The sequence below is a fragment of the Schistocerca cancellata genome, chromosome 4 (genome assembly GCF_023864275.1).
Source record: "Schistocerca cancellata isolate TAMUIC-IGC-003103 chromosome 4, iqSchCanc2.1, whole genome shotgun sequence".
In the NCBI taxonomy this organism is placed as follows: Eukaryota; Metazoa; Arthropoda; class Insecta; order Orthoptera; family Acrididae; genus Schistocerca; species Schistocerca cancellata.
Genome location: NC_064629.1, coordinates 838,645,315 through 838,667,563, shown reverse-complemented (window position 1 = coordinate 838,667,563; position 22,249 = coordinate 838,645,315). Strand labels below are relative to the sequence as shown.

Below are 22,249 nucleotides of genomic sequence, written 5' to 3'. Positions count from 1 at the left end.
CACAACTCTTCCTCCTTGTTGGAATCCAAACTGCATACCAAGGACAACATCATATTTTACAATAAAGTTTTAATACTGTATTATAGCTACTTTCCTTGTGATCTTAAATAGAATTGGAAGAATAGAAATAGGGCAATAGTTTGCCAACAATGGTTGATCTGTGATTTAATTTCTGCATATTTCAGGATGTAGGGAAAGCATCCCTGTTCAAAAGACTGATTAAGTGAATCAGTGGTGTTGCTGCTATATGATACATTGCTTTACCTACCTAAGTAGGTATCCCAACTCATTTAGCAGAATTTTGTATTTTTATGACAGTAGAACATTTTCCATCTTCTTTATTGCTACTTTTTTAAACTGTGCAAGGTACTCAGTTTGTTGGCCAATTGCAAGGTGTAAATCCTTTTCATAGTGGGCTCCATAGCCATATATTTTTGAATTAAAGGTGATATTTCTGCATGTTACCTGTGATATTTATTAAGACCTCTTCTTACTTGTACAACAAGTTTCAGTTTAAAATGCAATTTCCAAGTGTTATATCTAGAGCAAGGTGCGATAGATATGAAAATTTGATGGTGAACTTATATGACATGCTACCTTTGTGATAGTTTACAAATAGTCAGCAGAAAACAACTATCTTGTGTGGTTTGAAACCAAAGAAGACAGTTACATTAATATGTACCTCACTCTGTATTCTGTACATCATTTTTGTGCACTTGATTACAAAACAAAGTTTTCAGATGTGAATCTTCAAGTTTTCCTTGTGTATGAATACTTCATTATGTTTTGTGATTGCAGCCAGTCCTTGTTCAGTATCACACATTATATTTCCTCTGAGCACCTGCCAAACAACTTCAGATGAACCATCAAACACTGACATCAGCTACTCATATCCGACAATTCACTATATATAAATTTATAGACTATGAAAATCTCTGGCAGAATTTAAATAATCTAAGAGTAAAGGAGACCACTCGCTGAATAGCAGGAGCTTTGAGTTGTTGATGGGTACATACAAAAGATAATGAAAATTTTGCTAGCCGAAGAAATCCTTCAACAAGGTAGAATACAAATGAAAAAGACACATGCATACATATACCAGTGCTCCTACACTGTCCCAGCTTAAACCTCAGTTCCAGGATTACAGATACGCTGGCTAGGAATGCCGGAGGGAGGGGTGGCAGATGCATGGGTAGACACGTGATATATGGGTACTGGAATCAGTGAGGTGCTACATGTGATGAAGATTATGTGGAGGCATGGACTGGGAGGGCGTGACATAGCAGAGGAAGGGGAACTGTTGGGTAGAGAGTGTGGAGACAATGGGTTAGCAGAGACTGAGGTGAGGAGCATTACGGGAACAAAAGGTGTGTTGCAAGAATAATGCCCATCTGTGTATTTCAGAAAAGCTGGTGCTGGAGGGAAGGATCCAGATGGCACAGGCTGTGTCGCAACCATTAAACTCAAGCATGTTGTGCTCAACAGTATGTTGAGCAACTACGTGATCAGCTTTGTTCTTGGCCACATTTTGGCAGCAGAATTCAATGTGTTGGATGACTGGTCGGTTGTAATGCTAGCATAAAATGTTGTGCTGTAATTGCATCAGAGTTGATATATTACATGGCTGTTTTCACAGGTGGCCCTGGCTCTGGTGGGATAGGATAAAACTGTGACAGAACTGGAATAGGAAGTGCTGTTGATCTGAAGTTCCAGCAGAAAAATAAACCTTGTAATCATCAAATCTTCTATTTGGTGTGGGCTGCCTTTGTGATCTTCTGATATTTTTCACTTTATCTTCTTGCATAAAACATTTTTTATCATCAGTTTCTTTCTCTGATGTGACTGCTTCTTTGGAGACATCATGTAAGTCCTCTATTAATACAGTATCAGACTCCTCATTTTCTTCATCATCCCCCACTGAGGTGGTGATTTCTTCACAATTCTTTATTTCAGTTTCTGCATCACTTGCCTTTTCCATAATAGTAGCATCTCGGCTTATCACAATACCATTTTCTTCAGGGTCATAGAGTCTGTAGCCTTTTGTAGTATTGCTGTATCCCACTGATATCGTTTCTTTTGCCTTTTTATCCCATTTTGACCTCTTGACTTTGGGAATATGCATCATGACCCTGCTTCCAATTATTCTGAGTTGACCAATGTTGGGTTTCTTGCCAGTCCATAGTTCATAGGGTGTTTTATTCCCTAAACTTGAACTAACTGACCTGTTTCACAAGTATACTGCACTATTAACTGCTTCAGCCCAAAATCTTTTTTCAAGTTTGCCATCAAATAGTAAACATCTTGCCTTTTCTACAACAGTTCTATTTAACCTTTCTGCCAAACCATTTTGCTCTGGTGCATAGCTGTTGGATAACTGATGTATAATAGCATGTTTATTTCAGAAAACTGTCAAAATCCACACAAGAGAATTCTTTTCCAATATTTGTTGTTACTGTTTTGATTTTCCTTTCTTGCTGATTCTCCACCATTTTCCGAAATTCTTGAATTTTTTCTGAAGTCTCATTCTTTGTCTTCAGAAAATACACAAATCCCATTATGGTGTAATCATCTTCCAAAATGAAAAAAATACTTTGCACCAACTAATGACATAACCTCCATTGGCCCACACAGGTCTGTATGTACTACTTCAAGTAGTCTAGAAGCTCTAGTGCCTCCAAGTGGAAAAGGCTGTCTGTTTGCCTTCATTGCATACTACACAGTTTTGCTTGCTAATGTTGATGCTGATGTCTTCACATAACATTCCTTCTACGGCACAATTTTTCATTTTAATAAGATCCTTTGCATTTAGGTGACCTAATCTTCTATGCCAATCAGATTCTGTGATCATTCACAAAAAATCACTTCTTCTGTCAACGTTCAGCTTGCATTACACACCATTAATCAGATCTGCAGTTGCCGGCTGGAGTGGCTGTGCGGTTCTCGGTGCTACAGTCTGGAGCCGAGCGACCACTACGGTCGCAGGTTCGAATCCTGCCTTGGGCATGGATGTGTGTGATTTCCTTAGGTTAGTTAGGTTTAATTACTTCTAAGTTCCAGGCGACTGATGACCTCAGAAGTTAAGTCGCATAGTGCTCAGAGCCATTTGAAAAGATCTGCAGTTGCAACTAGTTCCTTATGCTTGTTATAAATATTGCACTGATCACTATTAAATTTAACAAAATTTCCTTGTTCAATCAACATGCTTACAGAGAGCAAATTTATAGTTAGTTCTGGAGCACACATAACATTTATTACAGTAATATCAAAAAATGTCTTCCTGACCACTGTTGTCAAATCAACTTCACCAGAGCACAACACTGGGATTTCTGTCTGATTTGCAGCCGTCATCTTTTGACTGTTAACATCATTCACTTTATTTTTTATCCATTCTTCATTTGCTGTGAGATGCACACTAGTACCTGAATCAACATACCAGTCACTTCTGTCAAAAGAGCTACTTATAAATACTGCACTGAAAACATTTGGGGTTTTGTTTTGTCTTTAATCATTTTCTCTGTTAGGGCACTTACTTTTAAAATGTCCTGGTTTCTTGCATTTATAGCAAACAATGTCCTTCCTGTTTTGGTTTTCCACTGTATTTCCATTTCTGTGATAAAACTTTGGTTTACTTTGCCAACTTTTGGCACTAAAAGCACTATCAGTCATGGTGACCTCTTCTTCCATGTCAAGAAGCTTACTTTCGATTGTGTACACTGTGATTGGAATTCCTGAGTGCTCAATTGCCATTATCATGGAAGAATATTTTTCTTGCAGTCCTGCTAGCAATAACGAACCAAGCCATTCATCATTAATAACAAAACCTGTTCCATATAATTTCTGGCCATTATCTACTATGTGGTTCACATAGCTCATCATTGAATCACATTTTTCTAGATGTGTTGATATCAGTGTTCTCAATAAATTTATTCTTCCTGCAAAACCAGAGTCATCAAACATTGATTTCAATTTCTTCCACAAGTTCACTGTCACTTTTGCTTCTCTCTTGTGCACGTTTAAAGATGGATCAATCATAAGAATTATCTTCACTTTGGCCTTTTAATCTTCTGATGAAACTACTTCTGAGACATACTTCACTAATCCTTCAAGACCAAGTACAGTTTCAATAGTGAATGCCTGATCTCCATAGTTCCCATGTCCTTTTGGCTTTGGCACATTAATTAGATAATTTGTCACCATATTTGTCGACTCGAACAATTCTTCTTTGTGAACAACAGCACACTGGACTTTGAATCATGACATGTGGGTTTTAAACAGTGATTCCTAATACTTTTAATGATTGGTTATCTGCGTATCTGGGCCCACAACCTGTTGAGGTTCTGTGGATATTGAGAACATGATAAACTTGTGCACATAATATAATTTATTGTAATGGTTCACATTGGTACACTTCACTACATGTTAGCTTACACATACACAAGTAAACAAACTGATAACAACTGGGAACAGCATGTAGGGACAAAGTTGTAAAACACAGTCAAAGATACATATACATAGTTAACCACATATTGATATCATTTAAATAAGTTTGACCAGCTTAACAGGAGCTATACTTGCAACACGTTCTTCTCTCCCATAATCCTCCTGGCCTCAGTCTCCTCTAACTCACTGTCCCCATGCCCTCTGCCCAACAATTACCCTTTCCATTGCCCTGTCACTCCCATCTTCATCTTGCATTGTGCCTCATTGTCTGTGGTGCCCGTGTATCACAAGCCTAGCCCATGCACCTGCCACCCTGTGCAGATGGATATGTGTGTGTGTGCGAGTGTATACCTGTCCCTTTTTCCCCCCAAGGTAAGTCTTTCCACTCCCGGGATTGGAATGACTCCTTACCCTCTCCCTTAAAACCCACATCCTTTCGTCTTTCCCTCTCCTTCCCTCTTTCCTGATGAAGCAACCGTGGGTTGCGAAAGCTTGAAATTTGTGTGTGTCTGTTTGTGTTTGTTATTGTTTCTATCAACGTACCAACACTTTCATTTGGTAAGTTACAGAATCTTTGTTTTTAGATATATATATATATGTGTGTGTGTGTGTGTTTGTGTGTGTGTGTGTGTGTGTGTGTGTGTGTGTGTGTGTGTCTTGTGTCAAAAGATTTCTTCCAAAAGTTAGCAAGTTTTCGTTCTCTTTTGTGTGAGCCTGTCGATGACCCAACACTTCTCCTACTTGGTGAATAGTCTCCTTTACTCCTAAATTATATATGCATTTGCTCACAGTGAGAGCAACACAACACACTGAGGGTCAAGGTGCATAGCAACCCACTGGACTAATGAGGTTCACACTTCCACTGTCAAGGGTGAAGCTCATTGATAGTATTTTCAACCACACAATTATGTTCTTGATGCATGTGCAAAATGCATATAGTATCCTAATAAACTGTGCAGTTCAGATGTAGAAGTTACTCCTTATTCAATTTTAATGAGAGGTATGAAATTAATGCTTTGAATATAGTAACTGTTATTTTTTTAATATATTGTTTTTGTAGGTTTAACAAAGGAGACTCTTACAGATTTTAAAGTTGAACATAAAAATATCAGAAATGATCCACAACCCCATTGTACCCAGAAATGAAACTACTTTGTTGATATCAAGGAGCAAGACTCTTGGATTTACAGTATAGTAGACAAAAAAGTTACAAACTTCTGCAAAGCACCACTCAGTAATACGATCAACAGGTAATCTGTATGCATCTGCCAAACTTCAGTTTATGTTAAGCTGACCCAGAAATGAAGTGCTTGTTCTCAGTGGATGCTGCTATTTTTTTCTTCTAGATAATTTGCTACACCAGCATGTTCTGTTCTGTTTTAAACCCCTAAACTACCAACAGTTTAAATGGAATGCTGAATCAGTTTAATAAGACTTATCAATATACATATTGAGGCAACATTTTTTTCTCTTGTACCCTATACTAGCTGGACCTGACACTATTTATTTATTTATGTCATCCATTTATTTTAGTTTTGCCACTTCCATGAGTGAAAAAGACTAAAGATTAGTGTGGTATGAAAGGAGACTGGGGAACATTCTTTGATAACAAGCCTCAGACGTAGAAACAGAGTCTAATAGTATAAGTATAGGAATAGTATAAGTATAGGAATAGTATAAGTATAGGAAGCTATGCTGCAAAATGGTGCTATTATATAATCATGTAATAATGTAAATCCTATGAAAGAAGCTACAAATAAAAATGGGGAACACATACACACACACACACACACACACACACACACACACAGAGAAAATCTGCTCTGTGGCCATGGTGGTATTAGCTGCTTATGAGCATTTGTTTATTTTCTTAGTTGATACATGTGTCTATACAGTTCACTTTATTCTTTTGCAGGTAAGTGATTCCTCTTCCTCATTACTGTTTGTAATTATATAATTGAATAAAATCACTTTAATTCACAAATGAATACTTTTCTGTTATTTTCCAAAACATCAGATAAACTTGTTGGCCAAATCAATCACTTGTTCCAAGGCCAGTACTTGATCATCGCTTTATTTAGTTCAGTTCACTCAAACAGCCATAACAAATGTCTGTTTGCGCTGGACATTTACACTCTGTCAGTTGTGACAAAAATGACACTCTGACAGTGCTCCTTATGTTTCTTACTTATATTTTCCACTTAACAAACTCTTCTTTCTAATAACCATTGGAACTGAATGGTAACACAATGGATGACATTTAGTAAATTCATATTTTGAAGACCTATTTAGAAAATGATTTTAACATAATCTTTCCAAGAAACAACAACACAGATAATGTTTAAACACTTTTCTAGTATGTACAGCAATACCACTGAGGAATATAATATGTAAGCATTTATATATATATATATATATATATATGCCTAAGTTTAAGATAATAACTTACACCCTAACAAAGAAACATATTTTGAGTTTATACTGTATGTTACACTTATAGAAAATCTTGAACAAAACAATCAGTTCTATTTTTTGCAAATGTTTCATTTATTTTATTTCAACTTTCAGGAAACAAAGAGACCATCGAAAGAAATGCAGGTGACCATTGCACGACAGCTTGGCCTTGAACCGACAACAGTGGGCAACTTTTTCATGAATGCAAGGCGTAGATCAATGGACAAGTGGAAAGATGAAGAACCAAGCAAGACAACAGTAGTTCCCGTTGCACATGATGGACAGCAGCACTCCCCTGGCACAGCCATGTCTGGTCACAGTCAACCTCTGCAGCAGCAGCAGCCTGACATATTGTGACATCATGCAAGCTATCCAATGCGAGACCATCAGCACCATCATCTGGTGTTCCTGTGAAGGAATATACCAGTGTGCTGAATGCTATACAGACAATATGAATAGCACCAAGTGACACTTTACCCTGGCATGTTCCAGAAAAACAGTCATTTTAAATTCATTTTGCAAAAAAAGATGAATGAAGTGGCTGTAATGTTACCTGTTTGGTACAGTTTAAATGTGAGTGAATGAAATATTTTCCTTTAACTACAATAAATAAATAAATAAATAAAGAGAGAAAGAAAGAAAGAAACATTATGTGACATCTAGTGAGAAACTCTTGCTCTTATTTTGAAACTGACCATGTTTGTATGAAAAATAAATCTAATGTGAATGGTGTTGTATTGATGTCATACACACACCTTTAGTTTGAGGCTAAACTGCACACTTGGCTGTGTGGATGCACGTTCATGTGCATAGTCAGACGCATGTGCACACACACACATTGATGAAATCACAAATGCGTTTTTGTGCTTATAATTGAATGCACACAAACAAAAGTGCTTCTGTATGTGAATACTTGTGTGTGTGTGCTTATGTGTGAACATATAAACTTGCACAACATTCATAGTTTGTGTACAACATGATTAGCAAGTATATGTACAAGTGATAAATTTAAAAGAAAATATGATCTTTTTTGGAAAGAGGATGTTACTGAGCAAACCTTGGTAAACTGACACAAAATTCAATTTCCCTTGTGCCCCTTTTGTGAAAAAAGGACATTTCTTAGAAAATAAATTAAAAGTAATACCTACAGTCTCAGGGGATTGTATAAAAATAATTCTTTTGGATAGCGAAGTGTTGGACAACGTTATTCTGATGCTGTTGAGGTGACTTGTTTTTTGTTGGCATGTGTCCAAAGTGATTTTATGCAAATACCAGTCAGTACCCTCTGAGAATCAGTATTGTGAGGGATGAATAGATATTTGCAGTTGTTGACAGGGGAGCTGCATTATTTTGTAATATTGATCAGTGTAATTTGACCAAATGACCTACCTAAATGATCTCAATTTAAAAATGATCTAGTCACATTTTACTAGTCAGTTATAAATTGTTTTGCTGTATAAATGTTCATATAAATGGCAAGTACAACTTTATATTGTATGAACTGTGTTGAACATGACGTATGTTGTGATATATTTATACATTATACATAATTTTAAGCTTTCTTGACACACAAACAGACAGAATTTACATTTTATTTAAGAAAATCAGTTAGCTCCAACTCTAAGGGGGAGCTGCTAATTATTCATGAGAATACCAATGTGCAACTAAATTATGCAACTAATTTACAGTGATATTGTTTACGTACTTTTTTCTTTGTGTCCTTTGTAGCAATAAGAGCCACTGGTTGGCATTGTGAGTGAGGACAAAGCAAAATGTAGTCAAGGTTTATCTAAATAACAGAGCAATAGCCTTTCTTGTGTGTTGCTGTTTGTCTTCAGTGTTTAGTGACCCTGCACTTTCAGAGCTCTTGTTGACAGTGTATAAAATACAGCTCCAGTCTTCTGTAGGATGTATTATTTATAATGAATTGTTTCATTACCATTCACAATATTAATTTATTTTTGTATAACTAATATTTTTACTAATGTACAGTAATTTATTTATAATTTATTAGCGGGGTAATGTGCATGTGGAATTCTTTTGCAGCAGATTTTATTCCCAACTTCAGCAGATTTTTCACCAGTGTTTGCAGAAATAGCTGAGAAATTTAGCTTTATTGCTAGGAGTGTGATTGAAAGCTTTTAACTTGACCAATACATTGTTCTACATGTCCCTGTGTTATAGACTAGTGCAAGAGTTTTCTAGTTTGTAAATATGAAGCCAGTGTCTAGCACTGGAGTACCTGTTAAATGACTCATCGCATGGATTATCCACTAACTCCAATGACCTTCTCTGAACAAAAAATAAATCTTGAAATATTTTAAGGGACTCAATCATAAATACTGAGCTGAGCTAGTAATTTCTCTATTAGATATGCACAGATTTTTACATTTTTATAGCATACTTCATTTGTAGCCAAAATATGATGTTGTTTTTTTACATTATTATAAAGCTCAATATGTACCAAAATACTTTTAAAAAGTTATTGAGTTCATAGTTTCATGTTGGAATGGCTTGTACTAAGTACAGTATGTATTGATGCCTTGTGGCACTTCACAGCAGTACAATGATTTTGTTAGTGAATTGAGTAATATTAAGAAATATGTTTTGAAAATCAGTACAGCATATAAATGCACAAACTGTACAAACGGTTCCTAAAATGGCAAGTGCTGAGAGCAGTTTAAAACACTGTCTGGTTTTGACAGCTATACACAACAGTTTCCACAGTTTCATTGTGCTCAAGTTGTAATTACTTCTGAACATATCGAAATGAAAGTGATATCATTTAAACACATACAAGTTCTTTCTTTGCTACTTAGTTATGCTATTAGCTATAAAGCTGTGACAAAACAGACTTGCGTTATGGTTCTCGCCACAAGCTATAAAGTCTGTACTGTGCAATAATTATTTCAGTTTTAGTGTGAATTATATCTTAATAACATATCATTGTGGATTTTATATGTGTCATTGCAGAATGCTTAAAATTTTCACTGGACTTCAGAGAAAGGCACTAGCTAAAATGAGTTTAAAGTAAATGGAAATTTTCTTCATTGAGATAAAAAAAGTTTATTTATAGACACATACACACAGTGATTTATCCATAGTTGATTTATAGCATTCTGCAGATCACACTCTGCTCTCATAAAGTGCGTACTTAATATTATGTGACTTTAGTTTAAAAAAAATGAATTTCATTTAGTGCAGCATACAGTTGTGGAATATATTAATGAGCAGCTACAAGAGCAGACTGTGTTGTAGGAAGAATGTTTTCTTCAGAAATAAAAGTTCCACTACAGTACTTAAAAAGTCATTGTACCAGAACCCAGACATTAAGCAGTTCACCTTTAAATATACACATAAAAACCAAGTAGAAAAATGTGTTAACCATAAACACTATGAGCTGGAGATGGCAACTTGTAGAAACAGACGTACAATGTATGTAAGCAGAATTATATAAATAACGGGAAAGAATTCTCCTTCAGTTATTTTGCATTTTGAAATATTATTAGTCATTAAAATGATTTGCCAAAGATTATGTTCATTACTAAGAAAATTATATCTGTTATGAAACACAATAAACACCAAAATATACCTTAGTTACAGATAATGCTATTGTGAAACTTTTTTTACTTTCAGTACAACAATTATTTTTAGAGATGAACACTATGCCACAGTATGTAACAGCTTGGAGCAGCCTCTTGCTACACTCACATTGGCCCTCACTGAGTTTCTGGAAGTAGTAAAGTGTGTGCTAATTTATTTGGCCTTTGCATGTAAATATAGTGGTTTGCAGTGGAAGATGACTAACACATACATAAAACATTTAGAATCTTCACATACATAAAACATTTAGAATCTTATTCAGTAGATCATATATTGGAAGAGACAGGCAATGAAGAACCTCTCAAATTTACACTTTGCAATTTGAAAATATATTCATGTTTAGACTGAGAGTATAAACAAACAGTGGTGCAAATGAAATTTGTTTCACCAACAAGATATAGAAGCTTAAAGGAGTTCAAATGTACACTTCCATACTTATACAGGTAATTTCCTTAGAAAGGCTGCATTGCATGTGGTTTTGTGGGATTATGTATAAAAATTGGTTAGAAAGTAATTATTTATGTACAGAAACTAAAATACAATTGGTTTCATGAATAATCATCAACGATAATAGACAGGATTCCTCAGATTCATATGCTCAGCTGTTAATATTATGCTTTCCTGATGTATTGCAGGAATAGCCAGATTTTTTTTATTTCTTTAACTTTTAGTTCTCAATGGGAAAACACAGGAGGTACTAAGGAAACTTTCTTCCTATTATAATCTTCATTCTAATGGTTCTTGTGCATTCACTACCCAGTTTTCACAATGTGGATGAAGCAGTTCACAAATTTTCTAAGACCTCTGCTTGGCAAATTGTAGCTAAAACATTTTCTGGAGCATAGAAATTTTTTCTTTGCTACATTAACAACTTATTTGCATGTATTAAATTCAAAATTTCCATAACTCTTATCAGTATTTACAATGATTACATTTCTGTGATAATTATAGGACATTGTTCATTAATTCAGAAACTGAATTCCATAGCCCTAGACTAAAAGTCTTGATTATGGAAGACAGGAAGTCCCTATAGATATCTGTAATCATGATGCACTTACACAAAAATTGTCAATTTAGATCACATTTTATTTCTTTGAATGGATAACACATTTTGACAGACTGTCATCACCAGATTTGTCATAAGACATAAAATAAATAAACACAGGATACACATATCCCAGTAGACAGAATGTGTCTTTGTTGTGTTATGAATTCCACTTGGTGAAAGATGTACAATGTGCTTTTTAATCTGGGTCTTTGGTACCACCAATATTCACTTATACTCATCGTGATCATGTACTGTTTGGCATAATATCAAAAATGTATCCTTTATTTTTTAATGCGAGTAAATTTGCTAACACTGACACAGAAGTTGGCAAAATTAGAATCAGTGATGTGCTGGTTTACTTTTCCATTTGTGAATTATAGTTTCTTATGCATATAATTTACTCCTTCTGAGGTTGTCAAGTCACAGATGAGTTCATGGACTTTACTCTTAAATCTCTCATGGCAGTATTGCGTAGTGAATGGTGGAATCCCTTTTGGAACATTAAGCTTTGCTGCATACTCACATGATTTGTTTCTGAATAGCTTCCAGCAAGTATACCTGTTTGTTCACATAGATGATGAATATGATGGCCCATTTACTGCAGTCACTGGCATTTCTAAATATTCTCCTTAGTAAAACTAGATGTATTTGGTGTATTTGTCAACTGAAGAATAGATGTCACTAAATCTTAAATTCATTTCAAACACAGATTCACTGAAGTTTTCAATGGTTAGCAGCTAATACTTACTGCTACAATGACCAAGTGGCCTGACATGCATCTGTAGTTCAAAGCTTTGTTAGATTTAGCTGCTTCAAGAGCATCTGGCCATATTTTGTTTACTAAACAAGTACATATTAATTAATTAATGACAAACATCAAAATTTTCGTTTAAATACATATACTTCCATGTGAAGTTTCAATTTCATTAAAATTCTTCTGGTGATATTGCCATATCTTCATATAAGATACCTGAGGCACTAAAGTAGTAACATTACTGATATTTTGGTTATGATGTAGTGGTATTCCTCTCAGTTTAAATCTTGCTAGGGAGATGAGGTGATTCAACGTTTCTGCTGGTGTGATCAGATGTGCAACAACCAGTTTTCATTGATCATAAAATACTACTGGTCGTTTATAGGACAGAAGGAAGAGATAACAGGACACTGTTTATGTACTATGATGACAATGTTATGAAGAGGGTAGATTTCTACTCATCTTATAAAGGCAATGTTGAGTCACAGACAGGCACAACAAAAACACTTCTAAGCAAGTGAGCTTTCTGCCAAAAGACCTTCTTCTAAAGTAGTCAACACACACACTTTCATACCAGCACTACACATATACTCATGACCTCTGTCTCTGGCCACTGAGGCTGGACTGCTAGAAACTGTGCATGATGGGATAAGCAGTCTTGGTGGTGGGGTTAAGGAAAAGGTTGGGGCAGGGAGGGGGATAGCAGGGTAGGGTTGGGAACAGAAAGTGCTGCTGGGGACAGCGTACTGGGACATGTTGGGGACAGGGTAGGGCAGCTAGGTACAGTCAGGAGATTAGACAGGTGGGTCAGGGGTTGGGAGAAGGGAGTGGAAAAGAAAAGAAGCAAAGAGACTGTGGCTGTGTTGGTGGCATACAAGGCTGCAAAGTCCTGAACTGGGAACAGGGAAGGGGATAGGTGAGTCACGGACAGTGACTAAAACAGGTTGAGAGGCCAGGGGAGTTAGAGAAATGTAGGGTATATTGCAGGGGGAAATCCTATTTGCGCAACTCAGAAAATTGGATGTTGGTAGCAAAGATCCAGATGGTGCAGGCTGTGAAGCAGTCACTGAAGTCAAGAACATTGTGTTGGGTGGCATGCTCAGCAACTGAATGGTCAACTGTCTTGCAGCCACATTATCTCTCCAGCCAACCACCCCCTTTCACAGTCCCACCATCTAGCCACAAAGAAGCATTCCCACTATGATTTGGTACCACTCAGGACCTGATCAACTGTATCAGATTCTCCACCAGGGTTTGCATGACCTCTCTTCATGCCCTGATACAAGGAATGTCCTCTCCACTATCATCCCACCACTCCCACAGTGATATTCTACCACTCACTGAACCTACACAATATCCTTGTCCATCCCTACTCCAGCCCTGCTCCCAACCCCTTTCTTTCTACATCTACATCTACATTTATGCTCCGCAAGCCACCCATTAGTGTGTGGCGGAGGGCACTTTATGTGCCACTGTCATTACCTGCCTTTTCTGTTCAAGTCGCGTATGGTTCGCGGGAAGAACGACTGTCTGAAAGCCTCCGTGCGTGCTCGAATCTCTCTAATTTTACATTCATGATCTCCTCGGGAGGTATAAGTAGGGGGAAGCAATATATTTGATACCTCATCCAGAAACGCACCCTCTCGAAACCTGGCGAGCAAGCTACACCGCGATGCAGAGTGCCTCTCTTGCAGAGTCTGCCACTTGAGTTTGCTAAACATCTCCGTAACACTATCACGGCTACCAAATAACCCTGTGACAAAATGGGCTGCTCTTCTTTGGATCTTCTCTATCTCCTCCATCAACCCGATAAGGTACGGATCCCACACTGATGAGCAATACTCAAGTATAGGTCAAACGAGTGTTTTGTAAGCCACCTCCTTTGTTGATGGACTACATTTTCTAAGGACTCTCCCAATGAATCCCAACCTTACCAACAATTAATTTTATGTGATCATTCCACTTCAAATCATTCCACACGCATACTCCCAGATATTTTACAGAAGTAACTGCTACCAGTGTTTGTTCCGCTATCATATAATCATAAAATAAAAGATCCTTCTTTCTGTGTATTTGGAATACATTACATTTATCTATGTTAAGGGTCAGTTGCCACTCCCTGCACCAAGTGCCTATCCACTGCAATACTCAAGTATAGGTCGAACGAGTGTTTTGTAAGCCACCTCCTTTGTTGATGGACTACATTTTCTAAGGACTCTCCCAATGAATCTCAACCTTACCAACAATTAATTTTATGTGATCATTCCACTTCAAATCATTCCACACGCATACTCCCAGATATTTTACAGAAGTAACTGCTACCAGTGTTTGTTCTGCTATCATATAATCATACAATAAAAGATCCTTCTTTCTATGTATTCGCAATACATTACATTTATCTATGTTAAGGGTCAGTTGCCACTCCCTGAACCAAGTGCCTATCCACTGCAGATCTTCCTGCATTTTGCTACAATTTTCTAATGCTGCAACTTCTCTGTATTAGAGTGCTGCAACGCTCAGTGTTTGACCGGTCACGGCTCGCCTGTTGACGGGGGGACCGAGCCGCTCGTGTCCGGCCCCACACGACTCGGCTCGGTCATGTACTCGCGCCATGTCTGATGTCCGGATTCCGGACACGCGGATAACCGAGCACGACCGGTCACCGCTGACGTCTCACCTCGCCTCACCTCGCCACGGCTCGCTGCACTGTACTTTGCTGTACAAATCCAACGCCTCTCTCTCTCTCTCTCTCTCTCTCTCTCTCTCTCTCTCTCTCTCTCTCTCGTTTAATACAAAAGTAACATTTCCAAGAATGGGTACGTGACACAGCTAAATTCATAAAGCACCCGGAAAGTAAAATGATATTTCAATACAATCACAGATAGAAGACGAGTCTCATTTCCAAACAAAAATATTTTTCCTTTCATTTATAGGAAACATTAAATAAGTGCTTCCCCTGTAATCTAGAAGACAACCATCTTCATAAAGAAAGCATACAAAGAACATTAAACATTTACAGACGTAACTTGTCATACGTTTCAATTGTTTGCAACATAAACAAAATTATAGTTATTGTTGATCAGCAGGAAATCACTAATGTGTTCCGGATTTAATTCGCTGCGGCAATTTGTTACTAACATGCCGGCTTTACTAAAGCACCTTTCACTAGGTGCGCTTGTTGCTGGGATACATAAAATACGTCTTGCAACTGCAGCCAAACCTGGCAGATCTTTTTTTATGTCTGCTCCACCACTTTAAGATGTCATCATCATCTCCGGGGTGCATTAAAATGTACAGATCTACTTCATCTGCTGCGGATGATCTGTTGTTCCTCCATTCCTTGAAACAAGCTCTCTTTCTGTGTGGTGATGACACAGTACTTGAAGGATCTGTGATAATAAACAAAAGAGACAAGTAATACAGAACTGAAATGGAAATCATCGAAACATTCCCGTAAGAGACCGATGACCTCACTGTTTGGTCTCTCCCCCAAACAACCCGACCCCCGTTCCCCTAAAAACGAGATGTTTTAAGTTAATGAAATATTATACGAGTCACAACATTCCCGTTTCTCTATAATACACTTTCCACTAACTATGCAAAAACGATTATGTTAACGATTGAATGTTGTACCTGCATACGTAGCAAACATTGGTTGCACATTGTTAAGAATTTCCTGCTTTTCACTTATTTCAAGCATATTAAGATAACGGAAGGACGGCCAAAGAAACGACCTTAGTGAGGTTTCTTGCAACTGTGTTTCTTTAAATGAGTGGTTCCCGACTGGAAAAACAATAAAGTGGGGCAGTTTATGCACGATACGTACCCAGTAGATGCAATGTTTTCATCTACAACCAACAGAAATGTACTTCATACTTGGCTTTTTAGACCTTCCCGTTTCTTTAATGTGTAAACATTGGTTTCAATCTTACGTCTTACTACACTGGCTTCCTCGCGCTGCATGATTACAGAGAGAGACACACCACGAATAAGAAGCCCGTACTGGCTGCAGTGTCACACGGATAGTAACACGTGTAATGTGTTTGAAGTTGCGTGCTACGTATTCGGTCACGGCTGCTATGCTCGGTCACAAGATCTAGTGCGGGTAGCCTATCCAGTTAGGGTGTGCTTGCCCCACCTCGTATTTTGTGCTCGCTTACTCGGTCATGCAGGACTCTACTCTGTATACTACAACATCATCCGCGAAAAGCCGCATGGAACTTCCGACACTATCTACTAGGTCATTTATGGCTCATATCCCTATAATATATTTAGATTCAAGACCTCTCCAGTATATATCCTGCCGTCACCACCACCACCCCATCACCACCTACTCTAGTCTGGTCACAAGCATCACCTACCCCAACAAAGGCAGGGCTACCTGGGAAACCCCTCATGTGAATCACAAGCTAAGCTGCAACCACTGTACTGCATTCTACATGGGCATGACAATGAACAAGCTGTCTGCCCACATGAATAGTCACCAACAAAATTTGGTTAAAAGACAATTGACCACCCAGTTGCTGAGCATGCCACCCAACACAATGTTCTTGACTTCAGTGACTGCTTCACAGCCTGCACCATCTGGATCTTTGCTACCAATACCCAATTTTCTGAGTTGCGCAAAAGGAAATTATCCCTGCAATATATCCTACATTCCTCTAACTCCCCTGGCCTCTCAACCTGTTTTAGTCACTCTCCGTGACTCACATATCGCCTTCTCTGCTCCCAGTCCAGGACTTCACAGCCTTGTATGCCACTAACACAGCCACAGTCTCTTTGCTTCTTTTCTTTTCCACTCCCTTCTCCCAACCCCCGACCCACCTGTCTAATCTCCTGACTGTACCTAGCTGCCCTACCCTGTCCCCAGCATGTCCCTGTACACTGTCGCCAGCAGCACTTTCTGTTCCCACCCCTACCCTGCTATCCCCCTCCCTGCCCCAACCTCCTCCTTAACCCCACCACCAAGATTACTTGTCTCATCATGCGCAGTTTCTTGCAGTCCAGCCTCCATGGGCAGCCTCCATGTTGTGCTGGCATGAATGTGTTTGTGTTGTCTACTTTTGAGGTCTTTTGGGTGAAAGCTCACTTGCTTAGCAGTGTTTTTGTTGTGCATGGCTGTGACTCAGCATCTCCACTATATGTTGATTACCAGTCTATCCTTTTCATTATATTGTCATTGTTTCATCCTGGGTTTTCTATCATTTGTGCATTATCGAGCTTACTTACAACTGGTAGGCCACTATAAATCAGTAAAAAAATTGTAGAGCCATATATATATGACACCATTTCTGGCTTTGCAGTTTGTTTAGACATTTACTGGAGTGATCTGTGAGGAAAATGCCTGGCAACCACTTGTGACTTGTTATACAGGATCTTCTGGCAACTAGGATGTTGGGACCAGTAGCCAACCTTTCTGCTGATAATATTAGGTTGCTTCAAAATTTCAGTCACCCCTCTTACTATATGTGCTTGCATCTACAGCTGTTTAGCAAGCACTCAAACTTTTAGGATCTTTGTAGGTGGCCTACGATCTCAATGGTGTTCCATTAGTGATGATTTGTTCTGCTGTCCAGTCAAGCATATCGTTCATGTTATGCCACTTGTGTGCTAATGTACCTTTCAGTATTTCCTATATAGGTGACATCAAGCTAAAAATGTATATCATATATGCCTGCGGCGTTGAGAGTGATTTTGGATTCTTGGTGGGCCCTTCTAAATTCTGGATCCTGTGGTCACACTAGGGAATCGTTCTGATGCATCCTCAGATATGTATGTTGCTTACACATTTGCTGAGACTCTTGACATAAAGTAGCATCATTGAGAACTGTTCTTCATTTCTTTCCTCCATCTAGTTTCCTGCTGGCCAACAGGAGAAAACAGACCCTATGGTCCAGAACAAATTTTCCACTGTGCTGTGAAGTGTGAGCTAATATGAATCCCTGACAGATTAAAAATGAGATATGAACTGGGATTCCAACCTGGCACTTTGCAGGCAAGTGATCTATCAACTCAGCTACCAAATGACAACTCATGACTGTCCTCACAGCTTTACTTCCACCAATATCTCATCTCCTACCTTACAAACTTCACAGAAGTTCTCCAGGCAACTTACAGGACTAATGCTCCTTGAACGAAAGGATGTTGTGGAGATATGGCTTAGTCACAGCCTGAGGGACTGTTTGCAGAATGAGATTTTCCTTCTATACAAGAGTATGCACTGAGATTAACCTTCCTGGCAGACTGAAAGTGTATGCTGGACTGGAACTTGAACCTGTGACCTTTGTCTTTTGCAGGCAACATCTCTACGAACTGAACTATCTGAGCATGACTCACGACCTGTCTTCACAGATTTACTTCCAGCAGTACCTCATCCCCTGCCTTCCAAAAATCACAAAAGTTCTACTATAAAACTTGCACAACTAGTACTCCTGCAAGAGCCTAGGGGATTGCTTCTAGAATGATTTTTTCACTCTGCAGTAGTGTGTACACTGATATGCAACTTCCTGGAAGATTAAAACTATATCCTGGACTGGGACTCAAACCAAAATGTCTATGAAGTTTGGAAGGTAGGAGATGAAGTACTGGCAGAAGTAAAGCTGTCAAGATGGGTCATCAGTTGTGCTTGGGTAGCTCAGTTGGCAGAGCACTTGCCTGCAAAGGGCAAAGCTATTGGTTTTGAGTCCCAGTCCAGCACATGGTTTTAATCACCCACAAAGTTTCATATCAGCACACACTCTGCTTCAGAGTGTAATATTCATTCTGAAAACAACCTTAGATTGTGGCTAAGCCATGCCTCCTTAATATTCTTTCTTCCAATAGTACTAGTCCTGCAAGTTTTGCCAGAGAACTTCTGTCAAATTTGTAAAGTATAAGATGAGGTACTGGCTGAAGTAAAGCTGTGAGGATGACTGTCAGTCATGCTTGGGTAGCTTGGTTGGTAGAGCACTTGCCTGCAAAAGACACAGGTCCTGGATTTGAGTCCCAGTTCAACTTATGGTTTTAATCTGCCAGGAAGTTTAATATCAGTGCACACTCCACTGCAGACTGAAAAATTCATTCTGAAAACAATCCCTCAGACTATGACTAAGCCATGTCTCCACAAACTTCCAGCTTGAGGGCTGATAAGATAGCCATGGATTTGCACACATAAAACGAAAGAGACAATTGGAATCTACAAATAGCCTAGTAACAACACAGAGGATGACTTCAGACTTCCAACAACTACGTCTACATCTAAATCTACATGGATACTCTGCAAATCACATTTAAGTGCCTGGCAGAGGGTTCATTGGACCACCTTCACAATTCTCTATTATTCCAATCTCGTATTGCGTGTGGAAAGAATGAACACCTATATCTTTCCGTATGAGCTCTTATTTTCCTTATTTTCTCACGGTGCTGACAGTCTGGTTACCAGTCCTATAAGTTTTTCCACAGACCTTCTGTCAAATTTGGAAGGTAGCCTAATAACAACAACAGAGAGGATGACTTCAGGCTCACTACATTCTGGTTACTAGTGATCCTCAGTATGATACATTACAACTGCATGCTCAGCAGTGGCCTCATTAGACGTTGCATCAACCATCTAAATCCTCTGCCGGGGTGGATGCGACGTCAGCACAAGTACCAGCAGGAAAACATGGTGTGCAGCAAATTTGTTGCCAATCTAAAGAAAGCTACCAGTTGTGTGACACGATTGTAATACATGAATAGCCTCTCATATACACTGCCATAAAAACAAAGTGAAGCATGAAAAATGGTAGGAAGAAATGAAATGAAACTTCTTAGGCTGAGAGGATATTTGTGTCTACAAAATACCTCGACAGTATGATTCCACTTATCAGTATGACAATGCATCCACTCTGGTCTGGATGCATGCACTGATCTGGTCAAGAAGCATGTCATAAAGCCATTTTGACCTCTCCAGAAGCAAGGCGACCTTAAAATTGTTGTAACTGGTCCCTGATATCACAGTTACTGGCTCTGGGATGGAGTTGATATCTGAGCTGGTCCCACACGTGTTCTATTGGGAAGATATTTGAGGATCTTTCTGGCCACAGGAGTACCTCAATGCCATGCAGACAGTTCAAAGAGAGATGTACCATGTGTGTACAAGCATTGTTCTGCTGAAAAATGCCAACACAATACTGTCATGTGAAAGGTAACTCTTAAGGATGCAGAATGTCCATGATGTACCATTGTGCCATCATAGTTCCCTCAATCCCTACCAGCCATGACCTGAAGTCTTACCTGATGGTTCCCCACACCAGACACCAGGAGTAACACTGCTGTACCTCTGCAAAACATTGTAAGACTGAGACACTTCACCACATTCATCAGCAGTCCATGCTTTCCAGACATGGCAGCACTCCAGAAACAGCCTTTTCTGTAATGGTGTTAATGACAGCCTATGCATGAGACAGTAACTCTCTAGTCAGGCTGCTTCTATTTCCAACTAATCATGTGGGCTGACACATAGTGTCGCAGGGAGTTTTTTATTTGTTCTCAGATGACAGGTGCAAATGTAAAGGGGTTATGATGTGATTGGTGCACAGTATAGTGGTCTTCTCAGGTGGTGCTCAGACATGGTCAACTATAACCTTGATGATGAGTGTGCCTGCCCTCACATTCTCATACAGCTGAACAGTGGGTCACTGTCACATCCAAATGCCCCACAAATCAATAGACTGCACAATTAGATCAACCAGTCAAGTGGGGGCCCACAATGAGGCCTTTTTAAAACTCTGTCAGGTGCTGGAAGTGCTGTCTCACATGAGTGCAGGATGTCTCCATGTTATTCACATTGAGCATCCAACATCTGATGCTGTTCACATCCTTTCAGACCTAGGAACAACACTATACATGAACAACACTAATACACTCTGGTGGCCATTCTACCTTTCACAGAGAATTACAACTTGTAATTTTCTAAATACCCAGTGTTCATGCATATGTGTATGAAGTTACACTAACAACTGATCGTGTTTTCTGGGTGCTTTTTTGTCAAGCAATGCATTCCCTTCCCTCCATTCTATTACTAACCAGTGGTATTTTAGGATCAATAAGTAGCTGCAAATTGCTGTTGATGGTCTTCGATACCAACAGAAATGCAATATATTGAAGCTCTCATCCCCAGAAAAAACAATATGTACACTGAAGAAAAGCTCTGTAACAAGGCCAAAATATCAGTTATTTTAGTACTTTTTTCTCAGATGGGTCAAAAGGAGTACCACATGTCAGCTTCAATTCATTATTCATTGTTCTTTTCTGTTTTTGCAGTACTGTTTCATCTCCTTGCTATGTTTCTTCTTCCTGTCTTCTGACTACTTAAGACCAGTTCTTTTTCCTTCTCATAGGTACCTTTAAATCCTTTAATATACAATACTTTTTGCCTAAAAATTTATCTGTCAGTTATTTTTTCAGCTTTTGTATTATGTTCTAAACCCTTTTTTTTATTTTATGTATCCAACTTCTGTTAACTTCTATCCCACAAATATTTCAAGGTGTTTTTGGTTAATCTGCTGTCTTGCACTTGATACAAATGTCCAAAAAGTACAATTCTTCTTTTTCTCATTATATGTGATATGTTTTCTATGTTTTGATAGATTTCATCATTACTTCATAATTTCCTGCCTTTCATAGTTTTGCTTGGTCCTTATATTTTGCTATTGATTCACCTATCATATATTTATAATTTATAAAAATTATGGTTTAATGTTCAGTGTTTGCAATCATTTAGACATTCTGGCTTCATGACCATACTGTAATGCATTATTTATGCATTTCAAAGAGAGGCATTTCTTATTGTAAAGATCTTTAGTTGTACCATATACGCTTCCCATTTTATATATTCTTTCTTCTATGGCAGATTTTCCAAACCATTTTCTTGGATTACTTCCCAAAGATATTTAAATATTTTAAGCTTCTGTATTTGAACAATGTCTATT

At 38.4% G+C, this 22,249-nt stretch overlaps 1 protein-coding gene across 1 annotated transcript in view; it reads left to right on the top strand.

The window, feature by feature from the left end:
* The window catches only part of LOC126184936 (hepatocyte nuclear factor 6), a 613,909-nt gene extending 603,441 nt beyond the window's left edge, over positions 1–10,468 (top strand). Inside the window, exon 5 of the mRNA XM_049927609.1 lies at positions 7,009–10,468. Coding sequence (XP_049783566.1) covers positions 7,009–7,251 — 243 coding nt within the window. The 3' untranslated portion in view covers positions 7,252–10,468. The remainder of the gene's footprint in view (positions 1–7,008) is intronic.
* Positions 10,469–22,249: the final 11,781 nt, after the last annotated feature.